At 40.7% G+C, this 16,506-nt stretch overlaps 1 protein-coding gene across 1 annotated transcript in view; it reads right to left on the bottom strand.

Annotated features, from left to right (window-relative positions):
* Window positions 1–16,506, bottom strand: part of LOC126176978 (histone-lysine N-methyltransferase E(z)) — a 100,768-nt gene that overhangs the window by 39,812 nt on the left and 44,450 nt on the right. The window contains exon 7 of the mRNA XM_049924193.1: window positions 6,389–6,489. Within this exon, the coding sequence (XP_049780150.1) occupies window positions 6,389–6,489 (101 nt within the window). The remainder of the gene's footprint in view (window positions 1–6,388; window positions 6,490–16,506) is intronic.

Here is a 16,506-nt window from a genome sequence, read left to right as displayed (position 1 = left end):
GTTGTACACTGTGGATGTCCCATACTGTAGCACCTGGACACGTTTCCTGTCTGCTGGAATCGTTGCCATAATCTTGAGATCACACTTTGTGTCACACGGAGGGCCCGTGCTACGACCTGCCTGTGTTTGACCACCCTCGAGTCGCCCTAGTATTCCACCCCTCATAACGTCGTCTACATGTGTTCTTTGAGCCATTTTCAACACACAGTCACCATTAGCACGTCTGAAAACATCTGCACACTTACTCGCTGCATCGTACTCTGACATGCACCAACACACCTCAACGTATGTGGACTGCTGCCAGCACCACTGTGCGACGACTGCAGGTCAAATGCACTGCATGGTCATACCACGAGGTGATTTAAGCCAGCAAACCGCCCACCAGAGTGTTGTTTCACCATGTATCAGCATTATCCTTAATTTATGAGCACGAGTGTAGATATGACCATTTCAGTCATCCATATGCACAAGTACAAAACAATGTAATTCTTATTTTGTAATGTGCACTTGCAACTGGTACTCCCTTATCAACTGCCACACAAAGACAGCCATGAGAATTTGCCTGGCAATACATTACCCTGCAAAATATCCTCTCTCTAACATCATAAACTTTAATTATGAAAATCCTATAAGAACCACTGGCAAATTATAAAAGTTAACATATATTTACGACATTGGTGCACCCTGAATGGAACACAAGCAATGAATGGATGCACACATTTACAAGAAACTCAACATTCAAGCTTAGAATATGGCCTTATATCATTCTCCAGTGTGCACAGACAGATAGGTATACTGTTCTGGCACTGTGACCCAAATGGGAACAACAACACAGCAATAATCAAACAGATGTGAGACTGAAGTCTTTCTTGGCTGTATCTTGAAGGGAGCCTTCTCAGATAACATACGAGGGTTAAAGTTGCACAATATTTTGATGTCAAACTTAGATGCCATAGTCAGGTCATTTGGTGTGCACTGTCTCCACTCCAGTTGGCCTCTCTGTTAGCATGTGTCTTCAGATGCCCCAACTAATCTCCTTGCTCAGCAGTCACTAGTGTGCTGATATGAAATACACAACAGTTTCAACGCTAGGTTCCATACTTTACTGATGAAGTTCACAATGTCCTTGCCCATGAGGTTGTGAGAAAGGCAGATAATAACAAAGTCCCAATAGGAGGCAGTCATATTTGTGTCCAGGGTCACTTTGTTTTGTATGGGGCAGGGGGAGGAGGGTAGAGCTGAATACACATTTAATATTCTTTTTCTTTTGAATGTAACTGATTCTTCTTGATGTATGAGAAATGTGCAATAGGAAGGCTGTGGTGCAAGATTTGTTTGCCTTCACAGTCTGGGTCAGAAAGCATATCTTTCTGATGATAATATGTGTTTCTCTTTAACAAAGTTTTCATATATTACAACTCATGCTGGGGACTTTCCTGGTCAAAAAGAACGAGTGTTCTGTGAACAAGTATACGTAGTACATCATTTTTCCGTGCCCAATGTTGACGAATGGGCACATGTAGATACAAGACATCAAAGGTGGACTTTTTATTGATACTGTGGCCATAGCAAGTAGAAGAGAAAGTGTGCTGACTCGCTGTGTATTAAGACAGGTAGCATAGTACAGTCAGCATGCCCACGAACCACAACCAGCACTACCGCTTGTGACTCAAGTTGATACGATTTTGCCATATCGGAAAGTGTGCGTTGATACTGTAGTGTCTGCGCTTATATTGAGAGTTCATTAAGGGTTGTGAGTGAATGTTGGAGAGTTGTAGGCTACTGTGATAACGCGGTGTTAAGAGTTATGGTTACCTGTATTAAAAAAAGAAGAACAAAAAATGTCTGCATATTTTGTTACAGTGTGTGGATCTAGCTACAGAGAAAATAAAATGAAGTATGGTTTTCCAAATGGATGAGAGCAATACCTCAGAAAGACAAGAGCGCTGATTCACAGTTGTTTTATGTGTGATTCACATTTCTGTGAAGAACTTATCACAAAAGCAGACTTGTTTGTCATCAATGGTAAACAAGTTAAAATTCCAAGACAAAGGTGGTCTCTAAAACCAGGAGTGGTTTCTCATTTATTTCCCAGTTTACCAAAATATGCATCGAAAGTATTACACAACAGAAAATCGACAGTACAACACTTGCAAGAGAGAAGTCATGGCAAAGAAAATATTGAGCAAGAAGTTACCATCTCTCTCAGTGCCTCATCTGTCAAGGAAAATTTGTGGAATGAAACTGTACCATATGCAGCAATAATTTCATTAAGAAGAACAGTAAAGTGTAAGAAACTGGAAGTTGTGTGATTACGTACTAAATTAAGAACAGCGAATGCCAAAATAAACTTCTGCAAAAGTTGCTCTCAGACAAAAAGAGTACGAGGGCTCAGTCAAATCTCCTAGATCATTTCTACACTCAGTAAGAAACTGAAAAATATAGTAGACACTATAATAAGGAATGGAAATTGAGAAACAATAAGGGAATGTGACATGATAGAGTTTCTTCTCGACAGTGTGCTTTAAAAAATTACATCATCCAAAGGATACAGATATTGTTTGAAGCATGGACTGTTGCCACTTCCTTCCAAAACACATCTACAAAATTTAGTAAAGGCTCTCAGATGCTCATACGGAATCAATATGCATGCTGTGGAACCAATTAAGAATTATTTTTGAGAAGAATGGTGTTAAAACAAACACTTAGGTGTGTTCGAGTTTTGATGAAGTTAAGCTCCAAGAAGAACTGCATTTCAATAGCGCTTTGTTCAATGTTGATGTTTTTATCAATTTAGGGGGAATACACTCCAGAAAACAGTAAGAATAAACTTACAAATTATGCTCTGGTGTTTATGTTTGTTCCTCTACTGCGTAACTGGATCCAATGTGTTATTTTGTATGCTAGTCGCAATGTAACTCCCGGTGACATCATCTCACAGATATTGATTCAAGTAATTATCCAGCAAGAGCAAACCGGAACAAAAATTACTGCATTCACTTCCAATGGCAGTTAACCGAATAAAAAGGTCTGGTAATGTCTAGGAATTAGTGGCAGAGAAAATAAAGTTACTTGCTCTGTATCAAATGCAGTTAATGAAACCAGAAGAATTTTGGTATTTTCAGACACTATTCATGTAATAAAATGCATAAGGTATAATATTTGTGATAAATTGGAGGTACTTTCCAACAATGAGATCACTAACTACAATTTTTATTGAAGAGTTTATGAACAAGATAATTCCCCAGATTAAAAGTTTGCCACAAGTTAACTTCCACCCACTTGGATCTGTCGTCATTTCAACTGATGAATGTAAGATTAGCTCTGCAGTTATTCAGTAACTCAGTAGCCAATGGAATAAAATTCTTCAGGGAGACTGAAATGGCAGGATTTGAAGGCAGTGAATCAACAAAATCATTCACTAGAGGTATCAACAACTTAGTGGATGCTCTTAACTCTTCATTTCCGAAGGAATACAAAAACTTGGAGGTTCACAAAAATTTAATGATTTGAAAAGCATTCTTGTCGACAGAAGTAACAGCTTTGCTTCCAAAAGAACTCTTCAGTCTCCAAGAGTAACAATTGAAAGTACATTAGGAATATCTGTTTACTTGTGGAAAAGAGGTTTCAGCTACGTCCTGACAGCAAAATTTAATCATGACCATTTTGAACATCATTTCAGTATCATAAAGTCTCCGAGTTGCAATGACTATCCATCAGTAATAGACTTCCTCACTTTGCACACGTTTTCAGTGTGTTTACATCATTCCTGTTAAACTTTCATTATCTTCCGGTGGAAACTGTGAAAGTAAATGTGAATTTTCTTTGATATCAGCAGTAATGCAGATGCATGTGTTAGCTAGAGATTGGAAATAAAAATTGAGAGAGAGAGAGAGGAGAGAGAGAGAGAGAGAAAGAAGAAGAAGAAGAAGAAGAAGAAGAAGAAGAAGAGAGAGACAGAGTTGTGGTGATGGTGGTAAATGTTGTGTTTTGCATAACTTCACAGAGGCTCAACCCAATCCACAACACATGCTGGAGACCCTTGAAAGCTCCTCAGCAGAAGAATGTTTAGTTTATTATCTGGCACGTTATGTGGTGCATCAAGCAAGAAGATTCACAAAATGCCTCAAGTGTTTATGCCTTCTAAATGGGAATTTGTTTGACATGCCATTCTCTTTACTGACGTCTATTAGAGATTATAGCTCTTCTACAGGAAAGACATTTCTCATGCACCCATTGAAAGGCATCTCCAATATTCTTATCCAGGTGGAAAATATCATTACGGTGAAACTTCTTGAGGCCAGTTTATGGGGCGAATTTTTTTTACTAATGTTTAAATAATATGTATCACATTAATGTTGAAATATCAAACGTTGGATGCTGTGAAGATCATGTGATGGACATTGTTCGTATGCTGGTTCTTCTTTATACGATATGCCAGTTTTACATGGGCATTAAACAAATTTGGAAGGAGCTGAAGTCTTCAAAAACTTCAAAGGTTGTCCAGAAACTGTCTAAACTAGCAAGCAACTGATGTCTACTGAAGTAAGTTAATTATATCTACATACTTTTCAATTTGTGGCATAAATTTCTTGAAATTATGAGTTCATGTGTTGTAACTGCCATAGTACAATGTACTTCCATGGGCCACAAGTGGAGCAGTTGATATCTTGTGGCGGAACTGGTCAATTTGGAGAGTCAGCACATTTTATCTTCTACTTGCTATGCTATTGCCAAGTTACACATCACTCTTCTCATTCATCAGGAAGTGCAGAAAAGATAAATGTCATCTTTTCACAGCACTGGAGGCTGGGTAGAGCACCTGTGAGCATAGTGGAGGTGCAACTGTTGCTCCATGAAGCTTTCCTGGAGTGTGGGAAAATGGTAGCAGAATTGATATCATTGATTGATGGGTGACTCAGTTTATTTCTCTGTTGCCTTTCGACACCAAGCAACGATTTTCATTAACTACTGAGGGTATAGCTGCTGTCCTCGTTACAGTTGCTGTTACACACGCTGATTCCAATGGGTTCTTTGATCACAGAATCCCACTAGGTAGATGCACTGGGATAATATTTCCAAAGTCATAAAATATAATTGTATTTTTATTAACGACACTGTGTTCAGCAATAGGAAATTTGTCGAAAATGCGATATTCAATATGGCACTCTAAGCAACATTCTAAAATTGTTCATACTGACTGACCAATGTAACTGCTACTATATTCACAAGGAATTTTATAAATTCAAAGAACATCAAGCTGACTGTTTTTCTTTACTGGGTGCTGCTCAAGAATGCCTATTTTATTTGGCAGGGGTGCTACAGGCTAATCATCTTCTGACACCTGAGTATGTGTGTTTTTGTTTCTTAGAGATGGCCAATGTACTATCTCATTCAATATAGTCACTCTTCTGGAATATGTTTCTCAGATATCTGGGAACAAGATATTAAATGTAGTCATCTCTATGAAACAAAAACACAGATGCTCATATTACCAGAAGATGATAAGCTTATAGCACTCCTTCCTTTCTTCAGAGCTACAAGAAATAAAATAGGGAGTCTTGGATAGATATGATATTAAATACTTTCCAGCCACCCAAGAAAATTAGAGAGATGCTGTGTCCACTAAAAGACAGCCCTGATCTGACTGTACCTGGAATTTATAAAATTCCTTATGAGTGTTGTAGCAGTTACATTAGCCAGTCAATGTGAATGATTTCAGAACACTGCATAGAGCACCATATCGAATATTCCATCTTTGAAAAAATTTGCTATTGCTGAACGCAGTTTCATAAATAAACATACAATTATATTTGATGGATATGGAAATACTATCCCAATGGATCTACCTAGTGGGATTTTGTTATCAAAGAAAGCATTGGAAACAGAATATATAACAACAATTTTAACCAGGACAGTGGCTATACCCTCAGCAGTCCATGGAAATGGGTACTCAATGCTGAAAGCCAACAGAAAAATAAACTGAGTCATCCATTGTCCAATGATATCAATATTGTTAACAATGATCTTTCATCATAAGATATAAACATCATCTCTGGTAACATATGGAAGTTCCTTGGCCTTGTGATATCTCCATGACATAATTCGGCCAACTAAATCATGTAGTAATGGCTTAACAGAAATCTGGTGTAAATGATGGAGAAAGTCGTTGAAAACTTGAGGCTGTACAAATTTGATGTAGCAAGAGCATATTACCTTAACAGTTCAACAGATATCTTTTCAGAGACACATCAATGAGATAAAGTGCACAACTGTAAAGCCATAATGAGAATGCCAAACAAAAACATACATTACTACCTTGAAAATCACTGAAATAAGAGTTAACCTCCACATACAATAAACTAAATTCCTTCTTCTAATTACTTACTAGGAGCATGTAACAATCTGGTCCACATGGCTCTGAGAATGGTTTGAGATCAGGACCCTTCCTTTTCTGCAAATTGGGCCCCGGATGGTATGCTTGAAGTCCTAAAACAACAATTATTATCAGATTATTGTATCTAAATTCCTGAGTTTTCATCTGTCAATTTGATCACATCTAAATTGAGATCATAAAATATTAATTATCTATCTACAAAAGGGGCCCCAAAAGCAGAAAAAAAATGCCTAGTAACAAGGTGGCCGCAGATGCAGCCTCAGGAAATAAAAGATTCATTAATCTGGCAAAAGACAGGAAGGATTGGAGGTAATGAGCCTAATCAATTATTTTCCCTTGACCAGCAGACCCTCATAACTTGCCTTCTTAATTACCAATTAAAATCATTTACTGGAACATGTTCTACTCTTTTGACTATTTTTTTGTTCGAGTTGTACATTTCTCTTTCTGTTATCTAGCAATTATAATTTTTTTCTGCCCCTATCTGATATCAAGTTAAGAGGAGAGTGAGAAACTGTTGGCGAGGGAAGAGTTCAGAACCAACAAATCTTTAGGCCTGCAGGAAAATTTCTCAAAGGCAATGTGACTTTCAGAGGACTAAATCAAATCCAAAGACTAACAGGTATTCTAATGAAAAATAACACTAAATGCAACATCTCTCCCTCTCCCCCTCCCATCTCCCTCAATATTCAATTTGTTCATTTGTGTTTGTATTATTAGCAAAGTGAACTGAAGACCATCATGTTTATACCTAAGAAATAGGGTGAATGGGTAGTAATAGCATACACTCCAATATGCTTAAAATGGGAGTGCTGACAATTGCTACAAGTGTATCACTGTTTACCTGTGACAAAACTTGCAGAAGACAAAAATCTGATTTTAAAATCCTAATATGATGTTCACTGTCTTGTTTACATGCTAAGCCTGAATCAATTTTGCTAACCCAATTAAATATCAGTTTCCCAAGTGTCACGTGTCTGCTACAAATGGTGTATATAAATCAGCTGCTCCAATTCAGTCAACATAGTGAAATTAGTTCATCAGTGTCTTCATAATTTTTAATAAAATCTCAGGTTGACAGCCGATTCAATGGGTCGTTCACCAGGAATGCTATCTTCAGGCAAACTGTTGGATTCATGTCTCGTCCGGGTCTTAATAGCTGCTGAACCATGGGCTTCTCTGCATGCTTGGTGCTGGTGGGACCAATGAGGCGCAAATGGAATCGGTGCAACAGCACGTGGTGTGGGGGTGGTGGGGAGGGTGAGGCAGAGGCAGCGTTGCAGGTCCTGCCGTCTCATGTGTTAAGAGAGGCACTTTGTGATGCAAAGCTCTGTGTGTCCGATATATGGTTTTCCACATTCACAGGAAATGCTGTAGAATCCCAGTGTTCTTAAACCCAAGTTGTTATTCTTTCATCCCAGCATATTCCTGATTTTTCCTGGAAGACAGAAGATGGTTTTGATCTTGTTCATCTCCAGTATCCTGGCAATCTTATCCATGGGCGGCCCTGTGTATGGGAGGAATGCTAAGCCCTTGTTGTCCACTTCTTCCTGAAGGTGGTGGTGGTGGCCGCCATCATCGTCGTCCTCTTCCTGCTGCTGCTTCTTTCTCATCCTGAGAGCACATCTAATCTGTGTTTCAGTCTAGTGCTTCTTCTGGAAGGTTTTCTTCAGGTGCTGCATCTCAGTAGGTGGACTGTCCTTGTCCCATATGTTGTGCGCTCTGTGGACAAGGATAATGAGTGCGGAATTCCATTGTGCTAAGTGATGGCAGTGGTTGGAGTTGAGCTACAGATCCGTATTTGTTTTCTTTCGGTAGACCGAGTGTTCCTGTGTGCCATCCATTTTCTTCTTTATTAGGATATCGAGGAAGGGTAGGCACCCTTTTTTTCTAATTCCATTGTGAACTTTATGTTCTCGTGTATGCTGTTCAGATGGTTGAGAAATTCTTTAGGGTGCCCTCGCCATGCGGCAAGTCCACGAAAGTATCGTCCACGTAACGATAAAAGACATTGGGATTAAGGAGGGCTGTTTCTGATGTTATGCCCTCAAAGTATTCCATCTGCAGGTTAGCAATACAGGGTGCAAGTAGGGATCCCATAGCAGCTCCATCCACCCATTGGTAAAACTCGCACCCCAACACTGGAAATACATGGTTATGAGTGAATGGCAGAATAATTCCACTGTGTCTTCATTGAAATGGTTCTCAAGTAATTTCAAGGAGTCCTCTAGCAGTAAGTAACCTTGTGAATAGGGATGTGACATCAAAGCTGACCATAACATAATTTTTGTCCAGACAACTCCTTGAGTGTCTTAGCAAGCTCCGTGGAATTCTTGATGTATGGGGACATTTGCCCATGAGAGGCTTCAGTAGTTGTGCCAGGTGTTTGGCATACACATACCACATACTCTCCCACATAGGTGGGAGAATTTATCATGTCTACTAACGGATGTAGTGGTGCCTCCCTCTTGTTTATCTTGGGGAGCCTGTATAACCGTGGTGGAACCAGAGCTCTGGGGTAAAGCCTTCTTACCAGATCCTGGCCCAGACCCGAGTTGTTGAGAAGAGCGACGGTCTCTCTAGTCACACCTATTGTGCTGTCCTTCTCCACTTGTTTGTAGGCCTTGTCCTGCAGTAGTGAACTGACCTGGTAAAAAGGCTTTACCCCAGAGCTCCAGTTCCACCACAGTTATACGGACTCCCAAGACACTCAAGAGGGAGGCACCACTATGTCTGGTAGTAGACACAATAAAGTGTCCTACCTATGGTATATTTAAACACCTGGCACAACTACTCGAGCCTCTTATGGATAAATTTCCCCACCACATCAAGAATTCCATGGAGTTTGTTAAGACACTCACGGAATGGCATCTTGACAAAAATGATATTATGGTCAGCTTTGACTTCACATTCCTATTTATGAGGTTACTGACAGACGACTACTTGAAACTACTTGAGGATCATTTCAGCAAAGACACAGTGGAATTATTCCGCCATGCACTCACAACCACATATTTCCAGTGTGGGGGCATATCCTCACTGACAACACGTATCGCCAGCCTGCAAATGGAATACTTTGAGGATATCATATTCGAAACAGCCCGCCGAAAACCCAAGGTCTTTTATCATTATGTGGACGATACTTTTGTGGTCTGACCGCACGGCGATGACACCCTAAAAGAATTTCTCTACCATCTGAACAACATACATGTGGACATCAAGTTCACAATGGAATTAGAAAAAAAAAAAATGTGTGCCTACCCTTCCATGATATCCTAATAAAGAAGAAAATGGACTGCACACTGGGTCACTTGGTCTACTGAAAGAAGACACATACAGATCTGCGCCTCAACTCCAACAGCTGCTATGACCCAGCAGAACGGAACTCGGTGCTCACTACCTTTGTCCGCAGAGGGCAAGACATGCGACAAGGACGGTCTACCTACTGAGATGCAGTACCTGAAGAAAACCTTCCAGAAGAAAGGCTACACTGAAATGTAGATTAGATACGCTCTCAAAACAAGCAAGAAGAAGGAGGACCTTCAGGAAGAAGAGGACAACAAGGGCATGGAATTCCTCCTGTAAGAGGGTCGCCCCCAGCATAGATTGCCAGGATACTGGAGAAGAACAAAATCAAAACCATCTTCTGTCCAGCAAAAATCAGGAATATTCTGGGATCAATGAAGGACAACTTGGGTTTAAGAACACCGCGTGTCTACAGCATTTCCTGTGAATGTGGAAAACAATATATCGGACAGACACAGTGTTGCATTACACAACGTCTCTCTCAACACATGAGAAGTGGTTCACCTTGGACAAACGGAAAAATCCTTGATAGCAGAGCACAGCCTCAGAGAGCACAAGGTTCAATTTGAACTGGGACTTTATTATTAAAGATGCAGTGGAGATACGAGTCAATGATAATCTGGTCAACCGGGACAGCTGCTTCCAACTTAGCACCACATGGGACACAACATTAGCAATAATATAAGGAGAGCGCACCAATGGAAGCATGATGGTGTCGCGGCTTATGGAATAAACAGGTTGACTGAGATGAGACACTGGGACCTGCCGCATGCCCCCCCCCCCCCCCCCCCCAACATGTGCCGTCGCACCAATTCCACTCGCGTCTGTCTGGTCTAACTGGTGCCGAGGATGTAGAGAAGCCCATGGTCCAGTGGCTATAAAGACCCACACGAGATGTGAACCCAATACTCCGCCCGAAGATGGCAAGTAAGAAACTTGCTAAAATGTTGCCGCAGAATGACGCACTGACTTGGCTGTCAACTCAAGAAGATTTTATCATCGTGATCTGCCAAGGATGCCTGCATTTTCATAATTTTTGTAATAATAAGGAACCAAGATTATTTATGGATGTCAGTGAACTCTAAAGCAGGAGGAGGATGAGGAGAAGGTTGTTCAAAAATAGGTGTTTATAACTCTTATCCACAAGACACTTGCATTACACCTACCAAGATTATGAACTTTATACAAAGAATTGCAAAGTGGTCATGGCTGGAAATTTACTGTAATCCAATTGCTTGGAGACTTGCAAAATTCCAAATCTGTTAAGACACATTCAAACTACTATGCACAATTAGCAAATGTTTTATCACCAACAAATGATTGTGGATAACAGTGTGTGGGTGTAGTAGTTAACAAATTAGTCAGCTGTGTAGGACAATACAATTGTTACCCGTCAGTTTTGTTTCACTAATTAAGAAAATATATCGGCACTTATGTACGTCATTTTTTCACGGAAAGATAAAATGTTACTATCTTCAAATAAATAAAGGAAAAGAATAGCTTTGTGGTCACTAGAATACTTTTTTTTTTCCTTCACTCAACACAAAATAGCAACATCTAAATAATCTACAGTTTAGAGACCAAGTAGCATCCCAATAACCCAAACATGCCTTAAATGGTGGTGGGCCTTTCAAGAACTGATATTTGAGCATTTAGATGACCAGCTAGAAACATTAGTGGGAAATCGGTTCACAGAAAACCAAATTCAGGAGCCTACATAACCACAATGTGTATGCCAATGCTCTGTACAATGTGGATGTGGTTGTTGCCAGAGGTACAGAAATCATTTATTACTTCTCTGCAGCGACTGATAGGTATGCCTTATAGCTACTGTGTAATATCCATCTTGCTAGACACCTGCAAAGAGGTAAGTTCCTAAGAATAAAGAGATACTCGACCAGTCATCTGGCATCTTTGTGAATTTCTGTCCGTAAGAGGTGACACTGTTCACCTTGCAGGTTGCCAGGTTGACCCCCCCCCCCCCCCTCCACCACACACACACACACACACACACACACACACACACACACACACACACACACACACAATTCACAATCTCTCCCTGCCCATAGTGGATTCTCGTGCCTGATTTGATAATACCTATCACTATCTAGTATCATGTAGCCCAGCAGTCTTGAACCAAAGTGGAAATACTCCATGAGGCAGAGTCAACAGTGCAGAGACTGGTACTATGTGGGCCTGTGCTATATGTGCACCACTGAATTAAATAAAGATTTTGAACAGAAACATGAAGTACAGTATATTTACATTACCACAACTGCTCACAAAACTTTTGTGGCAGTATCCTTCCCCGTTTATATCATTATCTTCAGCTTTTCTCCTCTATTCGCCTGTCATTACAATGGCAGATGATAATGATGGCTCTTCCCTCGATCCATGCCAACTCATACAAGGCAGCTGACTTGTTCATCAAAGCATCTCTCCTGTCGTCGTAGTGAAAGACTTTTTTTTTTATGAGACTTAATCCTTTTCTCATCTTCTAATGTCACAGCAGCAAAAGCATCAACTGACCCCCCCCCCCCCCACACACACTCCACTCCCAAGGGCAAGGAGCTTGACATATCATAGAACTTCCAAATCTTTTTATGTGGTTTATGTGTGGATAGTATTATAGCAGTCAGAGGACAACAAATCCATTTTCTTGCAGAAGCTTGTTTATACAATAAACAGGAGAAGGTTGGTGCTTCTTAACTAAAGGCAGACAAAATTTCACTTGATCTGGCTTATAGTGTAAGTTATTACTGGCCATGAAGGACGGTATTTCACTTTTTAGCCAACTAGTTTTTTGCGATGTGATGCGATCATCAAATGACAACACTTTTTGGATGTATTCCTGTAATAATTGGGACTCCACAAATTTTTTAAAATTTCTGCTGCCAATTTTTGAATAACAGTATAAAGTTTTGCTTTTTGAGTAACATATGAGATGCTGACCTAAACAAAATCCATGTCACCCCATGCATGCACAACAATATAACACTCACTTTTGTCCCGACAATACTCATCATGCACAGTCACTCTGCCAACATTTATTTGTTTCATGTAAATAAGCCACTGGCTACTTTAATTTCAATGTTTAATTCTTTTATAAAAACCCATGACCTTTTTGATATTATGTTCTTTCATTCGCATGTGCTGATCAGTTTATTCTGATTCCCCCCCCCCCCCCCCTCCCCTCCACCCCATCCCCCCTTTTAACTGAATTTCACAGACGGAACAATTTTCCTGAAAGGTGTGTGATATTTGTAAAGATGGTATTTCTTTACACTATCCATAATATTGCAGAATCTGCTGCCTAAGAACACATTTAAACATATTGGCAAAGGAATATTTATTGTGTGGACCTTCTTTTTTCTCCTTTGGCCGAAGTACATGAATTCCACTTACTCTTGTAATTTGCAAATGACTGCTGTGCTCAACTAACACTTTGCTAGCACATTCCATAACTTTTTCTGTTTATGTATTTATCAGTTTCTACGGGACAACGTAAGCCAAAGCTCATGGAGTAAGTTAGTACCAAGTTAATAGAATGCTGATCAGAAAATTTATAACCAAATATCAGTCAATTAATTAAACATGAAAAAAGAAAGTACAGGAATAAATAACACATTACAGAGAGAAGTTCTCAACTACTGTGAGGAACTCCTGTTCTGAGCAGGAGTGTGCACTAAGTAAATCTTTCAACTTGATCAGAATACTTGGGGTTTATCACTTAATTCTTTCAGTTCTGCTGGAAGCCTATTGAGAATGAAATCTGCTGAACAGTGCACACTTTTTTGTACAGTGCTTAAGGAAGTACTATCAAAGTTTCTATCATTTTTCCATCTTGTGTTCACTGAATGAATGTTGAAGTTTCTTCTGAAAGAGTCAATACTGTCAACATATCCCATGATATAACATATGTACAGCGACACTGAGTTAGAATTCAGACACTTGAACAATGGCTGTTTGAATTCTGCAACTTACTCCAAGTGCCATCTAGTAGCAGCTTCCAAAATGGGCAGGTCAGACTGTCCAGTATAGTCTGCTCCCTGTCAAGAGACCTTGCAACCTAGACGTGGAAGTGGATCTCCCAGGTCTTTTGTGTGTGCAGGTACGATTAGCCACGAGACCCCGTAGTGGACGGGTGTGTATGTCTCCCAGCTAAGCCAGGAGCCACAGTTGGTGCGCTGCCTGTGCACATTGTAAGCTTTATTCTAATAAACACTTATCATATAATTTGTTCCATCCAATTATTGTGAGTGGAAATAAGGGGAGGACAGTGGGTCCTCTCACACTATACACTCACATTCCAATGTACCACCACTGGAGGAAGAGCCTGTGCATACATTCTTTGGTCCTCTGGGCCGCATACAGTGACCATGTGGCATTTACGTTCATGTGGATTTATTTTTCGTTTTTTGTGAACTTCTAAAAAAACTACGTGTGAGCTGGGCACATTATCGGTTTCATTGTTGACCGCTTTTGAGTGTCCCAAGGCCTGTTTGGGACTTCGACAGTAACAGCCTTAACAACGGTGATCGGGGACATATTTGTGAACGTTTAATGTGTCTCAGACTCAAACGCGAGAAGCACAGAAACATGTCGGCGCCAGGTGATGTCACCTCCTGCTCCCGCCGAAACTTTGTGCCTACGGAGACTGCGACACCTGCCACGCCAGCTGTCAGTGCCCGTGACGCAGGTGGGTGACGTCACCTCCTGCTCCCGCCGAAACTTTGCGCCGACGGAGACTGTGGTGCCTGCCACGCCCGCTACCAGTGTCCATGATGCAGCTGCTGTTCCAGTTCTTACTGCCTCATATTGCCGCTGCAACCTGGTAAATGCAACTGTTGGCTTCCTGCTACCATTTTCCCGTCCTAAAGTGGAGACCTCAGAGAAAACAAAATTAGTCAAGCAGAGAGGTGTAACAAAGGCCGCCCTCGAGCACTTAGCGAGTTTTGTGCAGTCTGCGGACAGTGCCAGCATCGAAATGCTGTAATCAAAATTAAGTCGATTGACTCGGATTCAGTCTGATTTTGAGTCGTCTCAAACATGGAAGGAAACTGAAGATGAATCAGCAGGTCATAGTAAGGACAGGGCAGAATTCGAGGATTCGTGGGACTTCGCTGAATCCACTATCAAGGGTTCAATGAAGAGGTACACCCAGCTTTTGCAGCAGCCTTTGGGCTCGAATCCGTCAGGCAGTGTTGGTTCTTTGAAACTACCTGCTATTAACCTGACAAATTTTGAAGGTGACTACCTTAAGTGGTCATCATATAGGGATACATTTTTGAGTCTCATTATGAATAACATTTCAATTGATGATGTTCAAAAACTTCATTACCTTAATTTGTCTTTGCGAGGTGAAGCTAGAGACCTATTGAAACATATACCTGCCACAGCAGGAACCTATCGACAGCCTGGGGACTTATTACGCAAAGGTATAACAACACAAAAATAATTGCTGCCAGACATGCTAAGACTTTGTTGGCCTTACCTACAGCCACAGGGCAGCGTGCGATTACAGGCAACTAATTAATCACGTATGTAGCCATTTGGAGACCTAAGAAGCTCTCAAATCTGATGTTCCACTTCATTAAGTTATTCTTTCAGAAGACATTCTGTCTAGTATGTGACCCATGGATCATCAAGAGTGGGAGGTAAAGATGCCTGGGTTGACATTCACCACATTAAATCAACTGATAGATTTGCTGGAAACAAAATGTCACGCCCACGAGTTGATCAGGTTCAGGGATAACACCTCAAGGGACACACAAGGAAATGCCAATAATTCAAATGAAACGAGACCTGAAGAGGGCTCATCTGGCTAATTCTGAAATTGAGGAGTCATGAAATTTTTGTAGTGAACCTCATACTATCACTAAATGCAAGGGGTTTCAATCACTAAATGTTGATGAGCGGAGGGCATATGTATCAAAAAATAAGCTTCGTTTTTTGTGCATCCATTCGGGTCATTTCTCGACTAAATGCAAGATTTCTCCTTGTAATACCTGTAAAGGAAGCCAGAAACTACTGCTCCACAAGCCTGCTGAACCAAGGAATGGGCAGAACAGTGAATAAGGAGGCCATTCCTTGGCCTATCAAGCTACGAACAGCAAATGTTTTGTTGGCAACAGCTGTTGTCAACATTAAAGACAGCAGGTTTGCAGAGTTCTGCTAGATAGTGCGAGTCAACTATCCTTTATATCTAAGGGCATGGCAGAGAAATTACAACTGAAACGAAGTAAACATTCGTTTCCTGTGAAAGGCATAAACAATGCCTTTGCAGCCTCAGTGTCTTACACCGATAATGTTGAAATGTCGTCTAGACTCAACGACTTTCATGTTAGAACCACTTGTGCTATCGGAGACCATGTCACCAGTGACCTACCAGTGAGCATGACAGACACAAGGTCCTGGAGTGTCCCATGTAATCTTCTGCTCGCTGATCCAGAATTCAACAAGCCTGCCACAGTAGATTCAATTCTTGGTGCTGAGGTTTTCTTTGATGTTGTTTGTAAAGGAAAGGCTGGTGAAACCATGTCATCCTTCACTGGTCGAAACAAAATTTGGTTGGATTTTGTCTGGTAGGGTGCCTTCAACTGCATGCAAAATGCCTCATTACACAGTGGCCTCGTGCTTTGTTAGAGGTGACAGTTTAGATACCAAACTGCCAAGGTTTTGGGAGTTAGAGGAGCTGTCTACGAAAACGATGAGTAAGCAGGATAAAATATGTGATGCTCAGTTTCAGCGCCACATGGCACGAGATGAAGAAGGGAGATTTGTGGTTTGACTACCAGTGA

This window comes from Schistocerca cancellata, chromosome 3, assembly GCF_023864275.1.
Source record: "Schistocerca cancellata isolate TAMUIC-IGC-003103 chromosome 3, iqSchCanc2.1, whole genome shotgun sequence".
Taxonomy (NCBI): domain Eukaryota; kingdom Metazoa; phylum Arthropoda; class Insecta; order Orthoptera; family Acrididae; genus Schistocerca; species Schistocerca cancellata.
Note: the sequence above shows the minus strand (reverse complement) of the source record. Positions and strands in the feature narration are given on the sequence as shown.